Below are 18,786 nucleotides of genomic sequence, written 5' to 3'. Positions count from 1 at the left end.
GAAATTGTTGAAACTACGTTCCTAAGTTTGTGTATATCTAGCCATCCAAACTGATTTTACTTTTCCAATTATCGAAGCATACAAGTGGAAATCTTGTGAAAAAAATAGGGGAAAAGTTAAGTGCCTGAAGAATTGAAGAAAACCAAGATCCCAAGCACACTATCAGGGTGTCTAGAGTATGAAGAAAAATGTTTTCTTGAAAAATTAGTGAATCTCTTTTTTATTTTCTAGTGTTTGATACGTAACAAAAAAAGAGATATTATTCTCATTGCATTCACATGTAATCTAACAAAACACTATCAGATGGAACATGTATGGGTAGTGGGGGTAGTATGATAGAGAGCTGGAGGGTGTAGAGAGAAGCCAATGAATTTAGAATAATATTTATGAAACTTCTATCAAGAATTTCTCCTCATTATTTCAAAACATTTAGACCAAGAACCCACAAAAGAAAAGATCCGTTAATTGACGTAGATTTAAGCATACATCGTAATCAAAGTTCTCTTCCAAACCTACCGCGCAAAAGAAAATAGCAGGCAGTAACAACAAAGATCAATCTCCCCCTTATATAATGACTTGAGTTGTCAGGAACAATTGGTTGATTTTCTACTTCACTAAATATGAGCTTGTACACAGACAGATGAAAAACCTTTGATTCCTATGCAAAGGTGCAATCGATACGTATACCACTTTTATCGGGTAGCAGCTTCTTCATGTAATACTTTGATCTACGGGCAAGATTGATCTTTTTCCTTCTTTCCTCTGGTATATGATCAATGGAACATTCGGAAAACCCACGCCTCACAAACCTGTGACAAATAATAATCTTGGCATCAATAAAATATTGGACTAGCTTAAAGAATTAAGAAGGTGGTTTTCTACTTGTAGTAACGTTGAGGAAGGTGAATATGATTCATCCAACGTTCATTTATTGAAGACATACTCATTATCTAAGTCTTGCAACAACTACAAACCTTGTATCTAAAGATATGAATTAATAAAATGAACAACTTTGATCAATAAATTAAATGATGCAAGAGGTAAGACAGAAATAAAAAATTCAAACTTTATGGAGTAGCAGGCTGCGATTGATCTCTCAAATATAAAACTGCATAATCTATGAACTATCAACATATCATGACCAATAAGCTCACTGATCACTTGAAGAACCCTTAAATGCCTTTTGACTTTTCTAAGCATTCAAAGCGAATCAAGTTACAGCCAGCTCTCTTCTTCTCCTCTTGGTCTGACCTGTGTTAGCTTTTTGCATCAATCAAGTGTTCATGTTTTTCTTTTCTTTAGCGGTCTGGATTTAACAACATTGTTGCTATCCTCTAATTTAAACAATGAGCACTGTGTAGTTTGATTTCTTTTCCATCTTAGAAACATACAACTTGTCTTCTCGGATAACGAATAACAGACAACGAATGTCTATAAGAGATGTAACTTTTGAGCACACTTTATGGAGACTCAACAAGAATCTATGAGGAAGCCAAAACTATACTTTTTTACTTCTGAGCAAAAAAGGAGGAGGAATACAGGAGATAGGCTGTAAATGTAACAAAAGTCCCAAGTAGTTGCCTAACACATATTTTGCGCTGTTTAAAGTGCCCTTGCACTTTTTTCGTTCTTTTAGGCAAGTGTCTGTCTTATTTAAAACACCCATGATGGTCTTTCAATCTATTTTTCTTCTTGTTAAGACGTCAAACATACTCAAATTCAGCTTAAATATCACAAATTTGTTTTATTTACATTACTCTAAGCTGTCATTGGGCAATTGCCAATTAGTTAAGTGTCCAAACCTCCACTTGAAAAACTATGTTCACTTGCTCAATTGAAAGTAGGAACGTATGATACTATCAGTAAACTACTGAATGCCATGGGAATAAAAGGTAGAAATGTGAGAAGAGAGTACCAATCAGCTGTGCGAGTTGTTAGTAGGAAGAGCATTTGCAATCCAAGGGAAGATGCTTTCTTTTCAATATAATCTGCAAAATTTTGGAATACAAAGTTATTGGTAAATACGGATGCTCAAAATCACTATTAAAAAAGATTGTCCAAAATCCATTTATCGAATACGATATGAAGCACTTCTCAAATGAATTAGCCAAACACAAATTGTTTCTCTCCAAAAATAATTCTCTGGAAAGCTATTTTGACAAAAGTGTTTCTCAAAATAAGCAATTTTTAAAAGCTTGCCAAAAAAGGCTCATAATCTGATAATAGAGTTAGATTCCATGGTTATAAGTTCATTCCATAATGGACCAGGCAGTGGTCTTTGGGACACACATACACTAGTACTCTCTTGCTAATGTGCTTGCAATTCCAATATGGATTAAATAGGATAACTAAAATATCGTCGAAAGTGCTCATATGTCTTCAATGTGGAAGAATAAATGGTTCTATTATGAGAAAAGAGTCACCATACCGAGTAACTTGTCTCCCTGTCCTTGGCCACGACAATCAGGAGAAACAGCAATAGCAGCAACCTCCCCACATTTTTCTTCAAAGTAAGGAAAGAGAGCTGCACATGCTATAATATGGCCCTCTCTCTCCACAATAATGAATGAGTGCAGTGCTTTCACCAGCTAGAACAAGTTAAACAATGAAAGATTATGGTTAAAAAAACATATGCCAACAAAGATAAAACAGAAGCTGACTAGATAAATCTGAATAATGACAAGCATTAGGTGTAACCTCTTCCTCAGTCCTTCTGATCAATGTTCCAGACTCTTCTAGCGGTTGTAACAACTGCTTTATTCCAGGAACATCTGACACCCTGGCCATCCGTGCTCCTTCATAAAGATCGCTGAACCACAGATTCATGCACGTGTTAGCTGATGGGATTAACATAAGCATAAACTAAGATAACATCCTGGAATCTTTTGGAAGGTATTGATATTCAATGTCATAACATCCTGGTTCTCACTGGTCGTGCAGTTTTTAAGATACTGCTGATCAAAGGTAAGAGGAGGATAAAGTTTCTTTTGGAAAGACAAGAGAGATGGTTAAACATTTCATTAATTTCTGAACCAATTTATTGATGATGACCAGATCTTTGAGTTGTATAGAAATTCCTGATAAGTATGAAGTATAAGTGTCCAAATCAGATTGAACAATAGCACAATAGTTATTTATTCCCGATAAGCTTCCAACTCTTAGTACTTTAAGCACTTTTTGACAGAGAAATTGGACCAAGAAATAACATGGTTTTCTACATGCACGCTATGCTTCCAACCCTCGTATTTTAAGCATAAAAGCAAGGAGGATTAGTCTGACAAGTCCAGGACTAATGATCCAAATTTGGCAATTGAATTAACAGATCTTGAAACAGTAATCACAACTAATATTCTTCAGAATGTTCATACCTAGCAACCATTGTCCCAACTCCATCTCTTTGGAACAATTCCTTTAGTAAAACTCCACCAATAGTGCCATCCAGCAGGTGCACTCTTTGAACACCTCCCTGATGGAAATAGAAATATATTATTTGAATGAGTTTTGACAAGAAAAAGATATCACGCTAATAAGTGAGGTGACAATATTCTTAATAATGAAAAATTCCACATTTAAAGCAATTAAGATGGAAGACCACTAGGAGAGTGGATATTAATAATATTCTGCACAAAGTCAATCACTAGCGTAAAAATAACGAGTTGTCTATCCATGAAACACACATATCAGCCTTAACCAGAGGTCTCGGGTTTGACCCTGGGTATGGAGAAAATCTTGTTGGGAGCGACACCCTTGAATGGGCCCTGCAATGCGTGATCCGAATTTAGTCGGTGCTACAATGTGGGCTCCGGACACCGGGTGGGAAACCAAAAAAAAGAAAAGAAAATTAATAACAAAGAGATGCGAGTTTACAAGATAATCTGTAAACTTCTTTTGTATCTTCTAGATTCATCAGTTGCAGGTTAGCATTAAGAAGACCAAGCATGGTAAAAAAATAATTCGATTAGTGTTATCAGGAACTTACTCGGCAAACAAAAGCAGCAGCAGCTAATTCTGAGAGGTAACCATTTGATCGGCTTAGTTTCTCTTGTCCTCCAATTGCAAAACCTTGTTCACTAGACCAAAGCCCATTTCCATTGTCAAAACCAATGCCATTCTGAAATGTGGGATTGTATCTTTGGCTATAAACATCACCATTTTGGGAAGGGAGCGATCCATTGGAACCATGGTAACCTAAACGATTGAAGTCCTCCTGACTAACAGCTTTTACATAATTAGCAGCAGTCTCACTTTGCTCAGCTCGTCTGCGGACCAGCATATCAGCATCTTGAAGAGTTAAGAAACGAATGAGACGGCTAGACTCATCAAGAATTGGGCCGTCTATGATACAAATTAGTTTTTCTGCTCCTAGAGCCAAGGCACAAGCTGTTGCAACCTCATATGTGCTTCAATTGAACGGATCATATCATCAGTCTTAACAACTCAAAGCAAAATAAAAAAGGTAAGAGAAGCTACAGTTGCATGAACAACAGAGCACGTGTCAAAGTTTAAATTATAAACTGAAAACTATTTAGCCTGATCAACTAGCAATTGCCATCTACACATTCAATATAAACCTAAAAACCATCTCCCAATGGCATAATGAATCATCTGATCTCTCTACAGGATAGAAGTGAATGATGCATGAGTTGAAGCGACATCAAGCTGACTACTGATCAGATGCGGCTTCAGACAAGCATACCGTAGTAAGTTCTTTTTCTCTTATCAAGTGCATTTTTGTAGTATGTTGAAGTCATCAAATAAGTTAACCTTCAATGAAATGAATACCATCAATGCCACCCTTCATATAGATGAAAGTTTATTTGTCCTATACGTATTCAAAGATGGGAAAAGACTACTAACTTAAATAGAAGGAATAAAACATAGAGCAGAGGGTTAAGAATGTACTTTCCTTGTGAATTTTCTAGATTTCTTTAATTGTATCTAAATATACGTTGATCTTCAGAGATTTTAATATTAAATTTTAAGGTGTGAAACTTACAATTGAATGCGTTTCACAAAATCCCTTGAGTACTTGTCAAACAGCTAAACAGTAACAAAGTGATTTTAGATAAGTTAAGAGTAGCACAGACATGTCAAATACGAGTTTGATTGAAATCGATGCTGGAAGCATATCACTAAGCTTTAGTATCTAGCTGCCTGGACTGCATTTATTGTTTGCAGGTAACAAATTATGTAAACATGATGCAGCACCAGTTTATGCAAATCCACAACAAAAATACCTATCAAAAGTCATATAGCATACTTGCAGTTTAATACTTCTCCAGAGCTGGAATAACCAAGATTGCTCAATAGCACTATGGAATCCTGATCAAGCCTCTCGCGAATTCGAGAAACATCTACCTTCTTTACTTCACCAGTTGAAGCATAATCAATTCCTTCGACAACTCCTCTTTTCTGCCAGTAAATTGAAATGAAATCACCATTACAATGGAAGATATATGATAAAACTTAAACCTCCAAAATGATTATACATCTAGTAAAGCGAGTAGGTGGCACTTTATGTAGATTTTGGAAAGAAAGCAAAAATGAACAGATGAACAGGCAGTGGGTGACAAATTTGCACCTTCGCTGATAGAAAATTACCACTGGCAACACCAACACTATCATGCCAGCGACTATTATCTCCATGTCGGCGGACACCAGTCAATGAAGGGCCAGGTGACAACTTCGCCTCTATCATGAGACGAATTCTTCCAGATGTATCCATAGCTGCCTCGAGTGAATCAGGGTCTGTAATTCTGTAGCGGCCTACATACTTGGCCTCACTTCCTGTTAAAAAGAAGTAACAAAATCGCTTGCTTCTTAGAATAATCTTGTAAGAAGATAAATAACATCAGTATTTGGAAATGAAAGAAAAGAAGATACAGTAGTAAAAAATAAAAGTAGATGCCGTTTAACATTAAAGCTGTAGAATTCCTTTACAACTTTTATGTATTCTGAAATAAAAATGATGCATATATCATCGCCTTAAGGAGAAACAGAAGTGCATATATAATTAACCCCACTTTTCCTAATCAACACTACTTTATTAAGAATCTTTAGAAAAAGAAAATCAATCTGAGACAATGAGAATGAAAACTGAAATTCCCAACAAAAGAGAACCTTCAGTTTAGAAATCATAAATTCCGATATAAAAGGTATCTAAATGATGCTAAAAGGAATAACATATTTATTTCAAACAGTAATATTAAAAAATACCTGCTATCAGTATCAGAAATAGAGAAAAAAACATTTCCATTGTCCATTAACAAGAAATATCATAAAAATAGAATATATCAGAATTTCACTCACCCCTTTCAGTCAGAAGCCGGTCAATCTGAACATGAGTTCCTGGTACAAGAACAAATTTGATTCCCAGACCATGAAGGAGGGAGATATCCTGCAATAATTTAGCAGAAAAGATTATCTAAAGACAAAAGACAACATCTCTGCCAATTAATAACAAGAAAACAGAAAGGAATACAATAAAATGGGAACATGCCATGAGAAGATGATCCAAATGAGGGCTATCAACAATTTCAGCTGAGATTAAAACAACAAACGTGCTTCCTCGATGTGCAAGAAAGTAAGGCCATGCTTCTCTGAAAAACCCAACAAATAGATCGTCTTTTATGGCACTACTCACTTCAAAACCCACATCGTCCGTTTCCCCCAAAACCCTGCACTTCAATGACCTACTCCACAATCTCTTACAACGATTAACTTGAAAAGGTAAAAACTTTAACGAATTAAAACTAGTTATTCCCCGCTGAAAACAATTTCGAGCTTGAGGAGTCCAAATACTATTGCCACACAAAGCAGCCATGGTTGCTCAGGTTTGAGCAAGCAAATGCACGCAAAACTCCGATACAGTAGTGGGCTTTTTGGCGGCGGCGGGCTATGCCAGCTGCCTGCTGAATGGGGTGGCGTTGGGGGTAGGTGGAGTTAGAAGAATTTGTACCGGTAACTAACGACTCGCCACGTGTACGGGTCCTCAGTAATTAGGTTTGACTGGTGCATTTGTTCAATAACCTCGGCCGCCAGTCATATATAACATCCTAAAACATCAAATAAATGAGAAAAATAAGGCTATGTGTTCAAACACCATCTCTAATTAATTACTTGTCCACTTTTTCTTTTATAGTTGTCCCTAATTATTTATTTATTTTGACAAATCAAAGAGGACAAATTCTTTTTACCTATTATATCCTCAATTAAATGATTAATTATTTTTAAAAATGTAGAATTTTTCATCCACTTCATAATTAATAGGGATAAAATGATAAACTCACTATGTCATTAATTGTTTTTTTAATAGGTGTGTCAATTCAAAAGTGAACAAGTAATTAGGGACTTGTGAGCCTGATATATTTCTTTAAAAAATATGTAAGTACATAAATTAAAAATCACTTTGTTTTTAGAAAAGCTTTAATCCATAACCAAACGCCCTCAATGGGAATTAAGTTACGTAAAAAGCCAAGATTATGCTATTTTTGGTATAAAGAGACCCCATTTTGGTCATATATCAAATCATGCGTCGTCCTTGGTGGACTGCATTCTGACAAAATCAATGTTAATCGAATAATTAAGTTGCACTGGGCTATGTAGAGACATTCATTTTCAAGATCTGTTCTATTACATGTATTAGGAGAGTTTTTTCTTTTTAATACGCACTATAGTATGCCATTTGAAACTTGAAAGGTCCTCTTTTGCATTAATCATTACAAAAGATTCCTCAATTCTTGTTTCTGTAAGCCATTTAACCAATTAAAAATATATACAACTGTTAACTGTTCCCTCCTTTTCACGAAAAGTGACCTGGTTTGACTTAGCATAGAGGTTAAGTAAATAAAGAAGATTTTTTAATCTTGTGATCCTAAATTAAAGTTATGTCAAATGTACAAAATTATCCTTTAATCTTGTGGTCTTAAATATGCCACGTGGAAAACTGAAATTAAAATGTTACCAAAAAAAAAATAGGTCATTTTTTTTTAAACAAACTAAAAAGGAAAGGATGTCATTGTTTTTGAAACGGAGGGAGTATAGTAATTTGCAATACTTCTTGTTAAAAGGGACAAAAAAAATTATAGTTCTGGTCAACACTTTTTGTGAACGGCAGATAAAGAAATGATGTGTGTACATGGAGTTTTTGTGATAAATTAAGAGATAAACGGTCCAATCAGAAGATTTTTCAATGGAGAAAAAAAGAATATAAAGAAAACAGAGTTCAACTCTACAGCAAAAAGGGGTAGCTGATACTCTAGATTTCAGATCTTCTACTATGATAATGGAGATTCAACACTCCAATTTTCCTATGCTTATTGCCTTCCTTCTCTTTGTAGCCATAGCTCTGAAGCTATGGAAAAAATCCAAGATTCAGTATAAACTCCCTCCAGGTCCTAGAAAACTTCCACTTATTGGGAATTTGCATCAGTTATCTAATTCATTGCCTCACCATACTTTGAAGAATTTGTCAAACAAATATGGTCCCATGATGCACCTACAACTTGGTGAAGTTTCTGCTGTTATAGTATCATCACCACAAGTGGCAAAAGAGGTACTGAAGACTCATGACATAATCTTTGCTAATAGGCCACAACTTCTTTCTGTACAGATTCTAAGCAACAACAGCCCCACCCTTTCATTCTCTCCTTATGGGGCTAATTGGAGACAGCTTAGAAAAGTATGTGTCTTGGAGCTTTTAAGTGCAAAGCGCGTTCAATCATTTGAGTCAATCAGGGAAGAGGAAGTTGAGAATCTTATTGAAGCAATTTCATTTATACAGCCACAAGTTCCTATTGATATTAGTGAAATGCTATTCTCGATGACGAATAACATAACTGCCAGGGCAGCCTTTGGTAAGAAATGCAAACACAAAGATGAGTTTATTAAAGCTATGAAAACAATTACAGAGCTATCAGGAGGTTTTGATATACCAGATTTATTTCCTTCCTTGAAAATTTTCCACTCATTAAGTGGAGTGAGGTCTGCACTTGAGAAAGTACACCAAAATGTTGATAAAATCTTTGAGGATATAATACAAGAGCACAAGGCAAATAAGAGAGACATGTTGTATAAGGAAGATTTGGTTGATGTTTTACTTAGGGTTCAAGAAAGTGGTGATTTAGAAATCCCCATATCAAGAAACACTCTCAAATCTGTCATTTTGGTATGCTCTTTCAACCTTATAATCCCCTTTTCTAAAACAAGAAGTGCTTTAGTTTTCAAAAAACTTTTTTTGGAACATCATATTATGTTTGTCTCTACTCAAATCACACAGAAAAATATCTGCTCACTAGAAGGAAATCATACATGAGGACTATTACTTTACAATTGAATGCTTGATATGTCAAAATTATTATATTGATGCATCTATATGTTGCCTACTTATCATAGAGCATAGAGAAAATGTTTTTATCATTTTGCCTAATTCTAAATAACTGCTGAGTGACTAACATCACCTCAATTCATTTGAACTAAAAGTTTATCATATGGCTGTACACATTCAGGAAATCTTCATAGGGGGAACAGACACATCATCCACAGTTTTAGAGTGGGCTATTTCAGAAATGATGAAGAATCCACAAGTGATGGAAAAAGCACAAGCTGAGGTGAGACGGGTTTTCAAAGGGAAAAGTAAAATTACAGAATCGGAAATTCAAAAGCTAGATTATATGAAATTGGTTATCAAAGAGACACTACGAATGCATCCACCAGCACCGTTGTTACTACCAAGAGAAGCTATAGAAAAATGTGATATTGGTGGCTATGAAATACCTGCCAAAACCAAAGTCATCATCAATGCATGGGCAATAGGTAGACATCCAGAGCACTGGAAAAATGCTGAATGCTTTGAACCAGAAAGATTCCAAGATTCAGACTTGGATTTCATTGGGACTAATCTTGAGTACATACCATTTGGAGGTGGCAGAAGGATATGTCCAGGGACATTATTTGGAATTGCGAATGTTGAACTTCCACTTGCCAAATTACTATTTCATTTCGACTGGAAACTCCCTGATGGAATTGAAGCAAGTAACCTTGACATGACAGAGACTTTTGGTGCAACAGTAGGGAGGAAGAATGATTTGTATTTGGTTGCAAAACCTTATATTTCCAAATCCCAAGACTGATGACTTATGCACATGAAATAAGGTTTCTTCTATTCTTTTCTCTGTTATTTCACACTGTTATTGACTGTAACAGAATGAAAGCATCCTTGCAAATACATCTAAGTATCCACATTTCTTAATATTTCATAATATGCCCAAACAGATAGAAAAAAAAACTCTTGTCTAGTCTCTGCCTACTGCATGTGCTAAATCAAATCATAATAAGATACTAATAAGTTGTCTACAGGAAAATTAATGTTGAACTAGTTTCTGAACGAGTCTTTGTGTACTAGGCATTGCTAGTACAAAAGGCTTTTACATTTTAATAACATGTTCTAAAACTGGGGAATTTAACTGCTGTTCGAGGCTAATTATATTGCATAGGTAGATCAAAATATTGCTCTAACATGAATTGAACAATCAAAACAGAATACATAATATTGTCTAAAGATCAAAATAATTTTTAACACCATTTTCTTGAAATCAACCAATTTATTCAACGGAAGGAAGACAAACAATCAAGTTAGAGGAACTGATAGACATAAAACTATCTGACCTCGAAAATACTGAACCCGAAATAATGCACTATATATGCCAAAAGAATACTCGATCCAAACTCAACAAGAAATCGTAGTTAAGCTAATTTGTGAAAGTTGACAAAGAACTTCAGTACTCTCACACAAAAGCTGGAAAATCAGTAATAGAATCAAATGTTAAGAGCAAAAGTTAGGTCTCTAAGAGAAAATGCAGCACAGTATTGGATCATTTCAGCAGCTTACTATCTAAATCCATGGTCAAAGTAGGAAAGGAAAATACTATTTCCTGTAACTTTACCTTCTATTAGGCCTACTATGGCAAATATTATTTGGGTGAAATTTCACCATGTGTTTGACCATAGTATTTAGAAAACATATTTCACATTTTTAGAAAAGTATGATTTATACCCATAAGTGTAAAAACTATCAAAACTAACCATACGTTTGTATTACAAGTCAATTGGATCTTCGTTGCAACAAATAACAAGTAGTGTCCATGACACTGGAGCAATGTGGTAGTTTGGAGTGAGTGCAACAAGCATCATTACATACATCGTGAAGTAGACAAAGCACATGACTTTGTTACCTTGAGCCGATTGTTCATCATTTTTTTCAACAACCATATCATCACTTTCATATTCACCGAATATTTCATCACGATTTTGGTGTTCACGTAAAAAAATTATGAAATACAACGCAAACAACTACTATAGAGGGTGTTTTTATAAAAGATAAAAGTTTGGTATAAAATTTCAATTTTTAAAAGATCCCAAATAATGAGATTTGGCTCAAATACTAGGAAAAACTAGTATTTGGGAATTTGAGATATTTGCCAAAAATATTTATCAAATAATAGCAAATTATATGGACAAACACTATTTGCCAAATTTCCCCACAAATATTACTTGGCAAATCTATGGCCAAACGGGTATTGAGACGCAAATGATTCATTATAGTAATTCATAAGTAATACTTACTAGCTCCAAATTTACCAGAGTGTAAATCAATACATATTTTGTGTTAAATAGGAATATAAGTTAGAACTCACAAGTTCTTTTCTTCTTTAGAGAGTGCAATAGACAGAAATGTAATTCACCTCCAAACCAGCTACCAAACGACCCCTTAAAATCCTAGCCTCTCTGCTCTGTCCCTTCTTCTTTTCAACCATTTTTCTTCATTTATCAGCCTTCTCCTCTATTTTGTTAATGATAAGATGGAACTTGAGGATGAATTGAAGAAGATGAAAAAAAATTTGAACACCCATAAATTTTTACAATAACCAGTTTTTTATTTTTATCCGAAAATATTACTTCCTTGATTTTTAACCTAATAATTATTTAAATTCTACCATGGTGGGATTATTTTCTAGATCTCATTTTCAAATTAAAAAAAAACAAGTGTGGTATGTGTACTAAGATATAAGTTGAGGTATATTTCAATAAATATTAATGATAGTTCAAATAGAAAAAATAAAACGAATCTCAGGAAAAAGTGATGTGTTTTTTTGTATTATTACAAATCTACTACTTCTCTGTTATTAGCGTAAACATTATTGGCTTTTTGCTAGATGCACTTTGCTTTGTTAATACTTACAAAATTACAAATCAGTCAAGTTGGTTGTTAGCACGTGTGCAGTGTGTTTGATACCATTTGTCACTATTTTCATGTTTTTCTTGATATTAATTAATTAATTATTATTTTTTAGAGAGGAGCAAAATTCAATAAGGATGAGTAAAAGTGAAGGATGGGAGTAGCAGTCATTTCTTTTATAGCTTGTGATCACATCTCGTTCTGTATTAACGAATAGAAGACAAGTTATAACTATGTGTTGGTGTTACGCAAATGCTAAGACATAAAGAACCCAATTTATGTTTCTATATTTTGAATATTATATTGGAGTTGGGGAATTGTTGTGGTTCATAAAAAGGATGAGTTACATAGTTAATAAATCTCTTTTAGATGGAATATCCTATCATAACCCCTAAAATTATGTATTTTACAATCAAAATCCATATAATTCCCTCTAACTACTTAATTAGCTAAAACCAGAAAAAAGGATGTGGTATACTGATCAAACTGGTAAAATGGGCTTATTTTAAGTTTATAGTAGCAAATATGGGTCGCTAATTGGTCATTAATTTTTGACCCAGTATGAAATCAATTTGAATGACCGCATAGGAATTTGCCCAACTAGTTGATAACTTTTGCGAATGGAAACAAATGTTAATTATAGCTAAGCTAAGACCAGGTAATTACGTGAAACTTGAAAATAAGCAGCTACTAAGTAGATGCAATTCTTCAGAGCGAATCCGTCAAACATTCATCTCCATTGAGTGGTACTTTTCTAAACTAATTACTAGTAGCTCGGGACAATTGAGTTGCTATCTTTTCTTATCCCTTTTAGAAAAGGTTTAGCCATGGTAGCTAGGGAAGTATGGTGGGTATAGTTCAAGTTCCAATCTCTGCAATACTCTGTAAGGCTGGTTTCCATTGCCCCCCACCACCATGATGTCTTCCCATACTTCTTTGCCCACTGCTGCTACTGCTACTGCTTCCATGTTGATAAGTTTCATGTTCCATCTGAACAAAAAAGTGCACAAAAGATGCATGAATATTGAGCTGCAGAAACACCAATAGTAGTAAAAAGCAATTGGATAAAAAACCTTTTCTATTTGGATTAGTTAGTCATCATGCTTTGAACAGAATCTCTCTCCTCACGACTTTGTCAGACGCACCATTATTACTTTTACTTTATCAAACAAATGATCTAATCACACAAATTTCATCGCAATATTCCTTAACCTTGCAAAGTCAGAGGATTTGAAAATATTATTAATTCTCATTATCTCTTTAAGTAATCAATCCTTTCGTTCACGCGACTAACGACAGTTTCTGATTAGGACTCTGGAACTAAAAAAACGCTTGGAGATGGAGAAAAATCAGATTCAGTGTCTCTTCGCTATTTTAAAAAATCTTATACTGTACTAACAATGAATCAGCATTAACAATTATTAACAACCACTTGATATTCTGGTAATCTCTTGTTTAATTCTTTAATTTCTGTTTCAACGAATAGGAAATACCCATGTGATTCCCTTTATGATCGACAGAGATAAAGCCCGCATAATTGGGAAGTGGAATTAAAAACATATGCTATAATGATCAAGAGAGAGACTCTCATTACACATTTTAATGGCTTCTTATAGAGATTCCACTATACCTTTCCATAATTAACCAAGGAAAAGCACATGGTTTCCATTATTCATTTAACAAAACCAAGTAAGTAAATAAATGAAAAAGAAACATAATTCTAGCCAGCCTTTCTCCGTATCTTTTTTATCTTTGCCGACCCTAATGTTGTCCAACTAATATATACGTGACAAATTTAACATCACAAGATTCAAAGTCTCTCTTTATTTTATAAACTTCTAGCTAGCTTAATTATTGTACAGAAAAGATGGCTAAGGTTCATCCGCCCTAATTGATAGATCAATACATATTCCTTAAAATGTGCACCAATAACAACCTCAATGTAATAGTATATTCAGAAAATAATTGACTAGCGGAAAATAAAATAAGGAACCATTTTTAGGATGGCTACCTAACAAATTATTTACCCTGTTTATATAATAAAGACAATTATTTCAGGGATATGTAAAATAATGTAGTTAGACAAATAATACTAACAACCAAATATGTCACTTATTCCTATCAAATCTTCAGATAATCATGGCCTCATAGGTGCAATAATAATCTCACTTGCCATCATATGGAAAAGAGCAACTTTCACATATAGCAAACACAAAATTCATATTTGTATGTTATAGCAAAGTTTTGTATAATTGCGCTCCATAGCAAACATAAATATGTATATTTCGCTATACATATACAAAAGAAAGCAGTTGTATAATCTACTTTGGTATACATAACAAAAAGATCAATTGTATAAAGTGAGAGAAGCGCGTGAGCGAGCGAGATCTGGGAGAGGGGAGAGAGGGGAACGAATATATATGTATATATACAATTTTCTCTCGCTTTATACAAACACAAACACATTCTATACAATTTGCATTTTTGTATAAAGTGAGAGAGCGAGATCTGGGAGAGTGGCGAGCGAGATCTGGGAGAGGGGAGAGAGGGGAACGAATATATATGTATATATACAATTTTCTCTCGCTTTATACAAACACAAACACATTCTATACAATTTGCATTTTTGTATAAAGTGAGAGAGCGAGATCTGGGAGAGTGGCGAGCGAGATCTGGGAGAGGGGAGAGAGGGGAACGAATATATATGTATATATACAATTTTCTCTCGCTTTATACAAACACAAACACATTCTATACAATTTGCATTTTTGTATAAAGTGAGAGAGCGAGATCTGGGAGAGTGGCGAGCGAGATCTGGGAGAGGGGAGAGAGGGGAACGAATATATATGTATATATACAATTTTCTCTCGCTTTATACAAACACAAACACATTCTATACAATTTGCATTTTTGTATAAAGTGAGAGAGCGAGATCTGGGAGAGTGGCGAGCGAGATCTGGGAGAGGGGAGAGAGGGGAACGAATATATATGTATATATACAATTTTCTCTCGCTTTATACAAACACAAACACATTCTATACAATTTGCATTTTTGTATAAAGTGAGAGAGCGAGATCTGGGAGAGTGGCGAGCGAGATCTGGGAGAGGGGAGAGAGGGGAACGAATATATATGTATATATACAATTTTCTCTCGCTTTATACAAACACAAACACATTCTATACAATTTGCATTTTTGTATAAAGTGAGAGAGCGAGATCTGGGAGAGTGGCGAGCGAGATCTGGGAGAGGGGAGAGAGGGGAACGAATATATATGTATATATACAATTTTCTCTCGCTTTATACAAACACAAACACATTCTATACAATTTGCATTTTTGTATAAAGTGAGAGAGCGAGATCTGGGAGAGTGGCGAGCGAGATCTGGGAGAGGGGAGAGAGGGGAACGAATATATATGTATATATACAATTTTCTCTCGCTTTATACAAACACAAACACATTCTATACAATTTGCATTTTTGTATAAAGTGAGAGAGCGAGATCTGGGAGAGTGGCGAGCGAGATCTGGGAGAGGGGAGAGAGGGGAACGAATATATATGTATATATACAATTTTCTCTCGCTTTATACAAACACAAACACATTCTATACAATTTGCATTTTTGTATAAAGTGAGAGAGCGAGATCTGGGAGAGTGGCGAGCGAGATCTGGGAGAGGGGAGAGAGGGGAACGAATATATATGTATATATACAATTTTCTCTCGCTTTATATAAACACAAACACACTTTATACACTTGCATTTGTATAAAAAACGAGAGAGGCGAGGGAGAGAACGAGAGTGGCGAGCGAGATTCACCAGAAGAGAGGTGAAATAGCAACAGTTTGTTATGAGGTACAATTAAAATCAAACTATATTTATATCATTTAATTTTGAATTAATAGTTTGCTATTATATACAATTTTCCCTATGAAAAATAGACACACTTGAAAGCAGGCCCAATATCACTATCCGAGGTATAATAGACGTCTCTGTTTATTACTTACTCCCTCCATCCCATATATCGTACACTTGTTCATTTCACGTCCATTAAGAAATCATGAAATGGATAGTTTAGCTAATTTATCTTTTATCCACTCTTGTAAAAAATAATTTATTTTGGATCTTATAAGCTTGTTTAGGCTTTTAAAAAATATTAATTGTAAGGGTGAAATTGAGAAGTTTTAATTAATTAATTTAAGTAATTTGAAATAACTATTTATAGTAAGGTGGACAATAATATGAGAAGGTGAAAGTATTTATAAGTTATAAGCTTCTTCTTCTTTTTTATGCACTCATCTTTTCGGAAGGGAAAGATGCTTTATAAGTTATCGAGATATCATCAAATCTACAGAGATCAAATACAAAAGAATCCTTAATTGCAAGCCAATTTTTTACTTCAAAAATTTGAATAACAGAATCTTATAGCAGTAGTAGCCTTTAAAATGAATGCAAACGAAGTGAAAAAAAAATCCAAACAGTAATTTAAGTTTGTATTCAGTTGGCCGTTGGGTATGTTTAAAAGGGTGAAAGTGACTTAACTTAGACCCGAGAATTTAAAACACATCTAAATAAAAAATGGTCCTAAAAGGATTTGTTGTAAAAATTAATTACCTTAGCTGGGATTCCATTCACCATTTTGGGCTTGTTTTTCACTGCTGAAGAATCAACGGAGATTTTCTTTGAATCGAGAACAAGGCCTCCACTTTCCCGGAGTAATTTGCCAAGTTTCACACACTTTTTTGCAGCAAACTCTTTTAGTACATCTGGAAAAAAAAAATGATCGATCAGATTAATGATAAAGAAATTATTGAACGAAAAATAAATTGAGATATTAATTTTTTTACCTTCGAAGCTGATGAGTCGATAAACTTGTCCAAGAAGTAAAGTATCGCCGGGGCGGAGAAGCTTAAGCTGCCTGACGGGCGAACCATTGTGTGTTCTCTCAGTTGGAGAAGTGATAACAAGGGCGACGTAGTGGCCAGGATTCGAACTCATGACTTCATGTGCACTTATAGACCAATAAATCCTCTCAATTTTATTGCCTGGATGTTGAATCACTACTGTTGCTGCCTCTGCCGCTTGGCAATTCCCCATCTTAAACTCAAACACCGGCCGGTCAATCGATTGATAATGCAGAGTGCAAACTAAATCAAAATGCACAAAATTTAGTTTCAATTTTCTGAGTGAAGTTAAAGATGAATAGAAGAAGATGATTGATTACTCCAAAACTAACTTGTCAAGCAATAATAAAAACAGAGAGAACTCTGACAGTATACACACTCACCGATGCAGAAGATTCCACAGAGAAATTCAATCACCAATATGGGAAGAAAAACTACGTACGCACGGTTTTCAGTTGTGTAATTTTTTTGGAGTTTATATGAGCTAAAGAGAAGGCAGCAGAAGAAGAAGTAGTAGTAACAGGGGAGAATAATGATGTAAGGAAGCGTGGCAGAAAATGAAGTAAATTTGGTGGTAAATGAAATTAAAGGGAGCGTGTGAAGAAAGCATGAATGAGGGATTGTAGCTTTAAATAGAGAGACGTAAGAAAAAAGTATACATCTGCCAAACCCCCACAACCTGAGCTTATATGGCCTATTGTTGTTTTGTCATACTACAAAACAGCGGTAGTATGTATTATTTGATCTATGTTGATTTAATATGTTTTTTTAAAAAATTTAATCAAAGATATATATTATTGAATTAACTTTACTAATTATATTTTAAAATATTAAATTTAATTAGTATTTTATATATTTATTTAATATTAAAGTAATATGAATTATTGTTTAATTTGCAAAAAAATGAACCAATAAAATAAAACATCTACGCGAGTAGTTTATGAGTTACGACTTCACGTTTGCAGGTGAGACACTCTGAAAGTCAGAGGTGGCATGTGGACCCTCCTTTTTGAGACATCTAATTTTTAAGCTATAATTTTTCTTTTAAATTTGTCAATAAATTAATTTAGTGTATATATTTTGTTAGTACTATATTTTATGTTTATAAATTATAATAAAAATGTGTTAAAATAAATATTATTTTATATGAAGATCATCACAGAAATCTTAAAAAAATATAATTATGCTATTAGAAATCAAAAAATAAAATATGGACTTCTTTTATGCCAAATTTTAGGCCATGCTATTATGGGAAAATTCCTAATTTCCCCCGATATGATTCTATTTTGCTTTTCTATCTTTTGTGATGCATTTTAGAACTTCTTAATTATTAATTTTTTTTAATATCTCTTATCATACATTTTCCTATTACTGTATTTTTAGGACTCCTTGTTTTTCCTCTTGTCATATATATTTTAGAATTCCTTGATTTTAAATAATATAGAGATAATTAAATAATGATTTGAGGAAAACAGTATCTGTCAATTTTGTCTATTATAAACTCTTTTAATAAAAAAACAAAAAGTCCAATCAACATTTTAAATGATTTTTATGTTTTTAAAGTAACATAGATAGATTTTATTTTGACACTCAAATAATTATCAAAACACATGATAAAATATTTCTATTAGACCTTTTCGATTCAAAATCT

General features: G+C 34.0%; 3 protein-coding genes across 4 annotated transcripts; 1 reads left to right on the top strand and 2 right to left on the bottom strand.

Moving 5' to 3' along the window:
• Positions 1-393: 393 nt before the first annotated feature.
• Positions 394-7,026, bottom strand: LOC102590492 (probable amino-acid acetyltransferase NAGS1, chloroplastic). The gene is made up of 10 exons (XM_006363756.2): positions 6,500-7,026; positions 6,310-6,397; positions 5,582-5,787; positions 5,261-5,412; positions 3,980-4,400; positions 3,369-3,466; positions 2,698-2,809; positions 2,429-2,588; positions 1,916-1,988; positions 394-809 (listed from the first exon to the last, which is right to left on the bottom strand). The coding sequence occupies exons 1-10, from the start codon at positions 6,821-6,823 to the stop codon at positions 659-661; spliced, it is 1,785 nt and encodes a 594-aa protein (XP_006363818.1). The 5' UTR covers positions 6,824-7,026; the 3' UTR covers positions 394-658.
• A 1,150-nt stretch (positions 7,027-8,176) lies between these two features.
• LOC102589970 (premnaspirodiene oxygenase-like) lies at positions 8,177-12,585 on the top strand. 2 transcript variants are annotated; one of them, XM_006363754.2, is made up of 3 exons: positions 8,177-9,166; positions 9,507-10,152; positions 12,351-12,585. In XM_006363754.2, exons 1-2 carry the CDS (start codon positions 8,279-8,281, stop codon positions 10,128-10,130), a joined length of 1,512 nt encoding a protein of 503 aa, XP_006363816.1. In that variant the 5' UTR covers positions 8,177-8,278; the 3' UTR covers positions 10,131-10,152; positions 12,351-12,585. The 2 variants fall into 2 exon arrangements, with proteins under 2 accessions (XP_006363816.1, XP_006363817.1); XM_006363755.2 differs by lacking the exon at positions 12,351-12,585 and having other exon boundaries at positions 9,507-10,256.
• Positions 12,586-13,031: 446 nt separating this feature from the next.
• On the bottom strand, positions 13,032-17,737 carry LOC102589633 (uncharacterized). Its single transcript, XM_006363753.2, has 4 exons — positions 17,519-17,737; positions 17,079-17,378; positions 16,846-16,997; positions 13,032-13,225 (listed from the first exon to the last, which is right to left on the bottom strand). The coding sequence occupies exons 2-4, from the start codon at positions 17,326-17,328 to the stop codon at positions 13,094-13,096; spliced, it is 534 nt and encodes a 177-aa protein (XP_006363815.1). The 5' UTR covers positions 17,329-17,378; positions 17,519-17,737; the 3' UTR covers positions 13,032-13,093.
• Between the last annotated feature and the right edge of the window lie 1,049 nt (positions 17,738-18,786).

Source organism: Solanum tuberosum, unplaced genomic scaffold (genome assembly GCF_000226075.1).
Source record: "Solanum tuberosum cultivar DM 1-3 516 R44 unplaced genomic scaffold, SolTub_3.0 scf00441, whole genome shotgun sequence".
In the NCBI taxonomy this organism is placed as follows: domain Eukaryota; kingdom Viridiplantae; phylum Streptophyta; class Magnoliopsida; order Solanales; family Solanaceae; genus Solanum; species Solanum tuberosum.
This window is presented reverse-complemented; position numbering and strand designations above follow the sequence as displayed.

Bases quoted from the DNA above. Each gene is read 5' to 3' on its own strand.
- LOC102589970 (XM_006363754.2), top strand. From the start codon at position 8,279: ATGATAATGGAGATTCAACACTCCAATTTTCCTATGCTTATTGCCTTC. The intron at 9,167-9,506 runs GTATGCTCTTTC...GTACACATTCAG, and splicing joins CTCTCAAATCTGTCATTTTG to GAAATCTTCATAGGGGGAAC.
- LOC102590492 (XM_006363756.2), bottom strand. From the start codon at position 6,823: ATGGCTGCTTTGTGTGGCAATAGTATTTGGACTCCTCAAGCTCGAAAT. The intron at 5,413-5,581 runs GTGCAAATTTGT...ATTTACTGGCAG, and splicing joins GTAATTTTCTATCAGCGAAG to AAAAGAGGAGTTGTCGAAGG. The intron at 1,989-2,428 runs GTATGGTGACTC...AAAATTTTGCAG, and splicing joins ACAGGGAGACAAGTTACTCG to ATTATATTGAAAAGAAAGCA.
- LOC102589633 (XM_006363753.2), bottom strand. From the start codon at position 17,328: ATGGGGAATTGCCAAGCGGCAGAGGCAGCAACAGTAGTGATTCAACAT. The intron at 16,998-17,078 runs GTAAAAAAATTA...TTTTTTTTCCAG, and splicing joins TCGACTCATCAGCTTCGAAG to ATGTACTAAAAGAGTTTGCT. The intron at 13,226-16,845 runs GTAATTAATTTT...TTTTTTGTTCAG, and splicing joins TGAATGGAATCCCAGCTAAG to ATGGAACATGAAACTTATCA.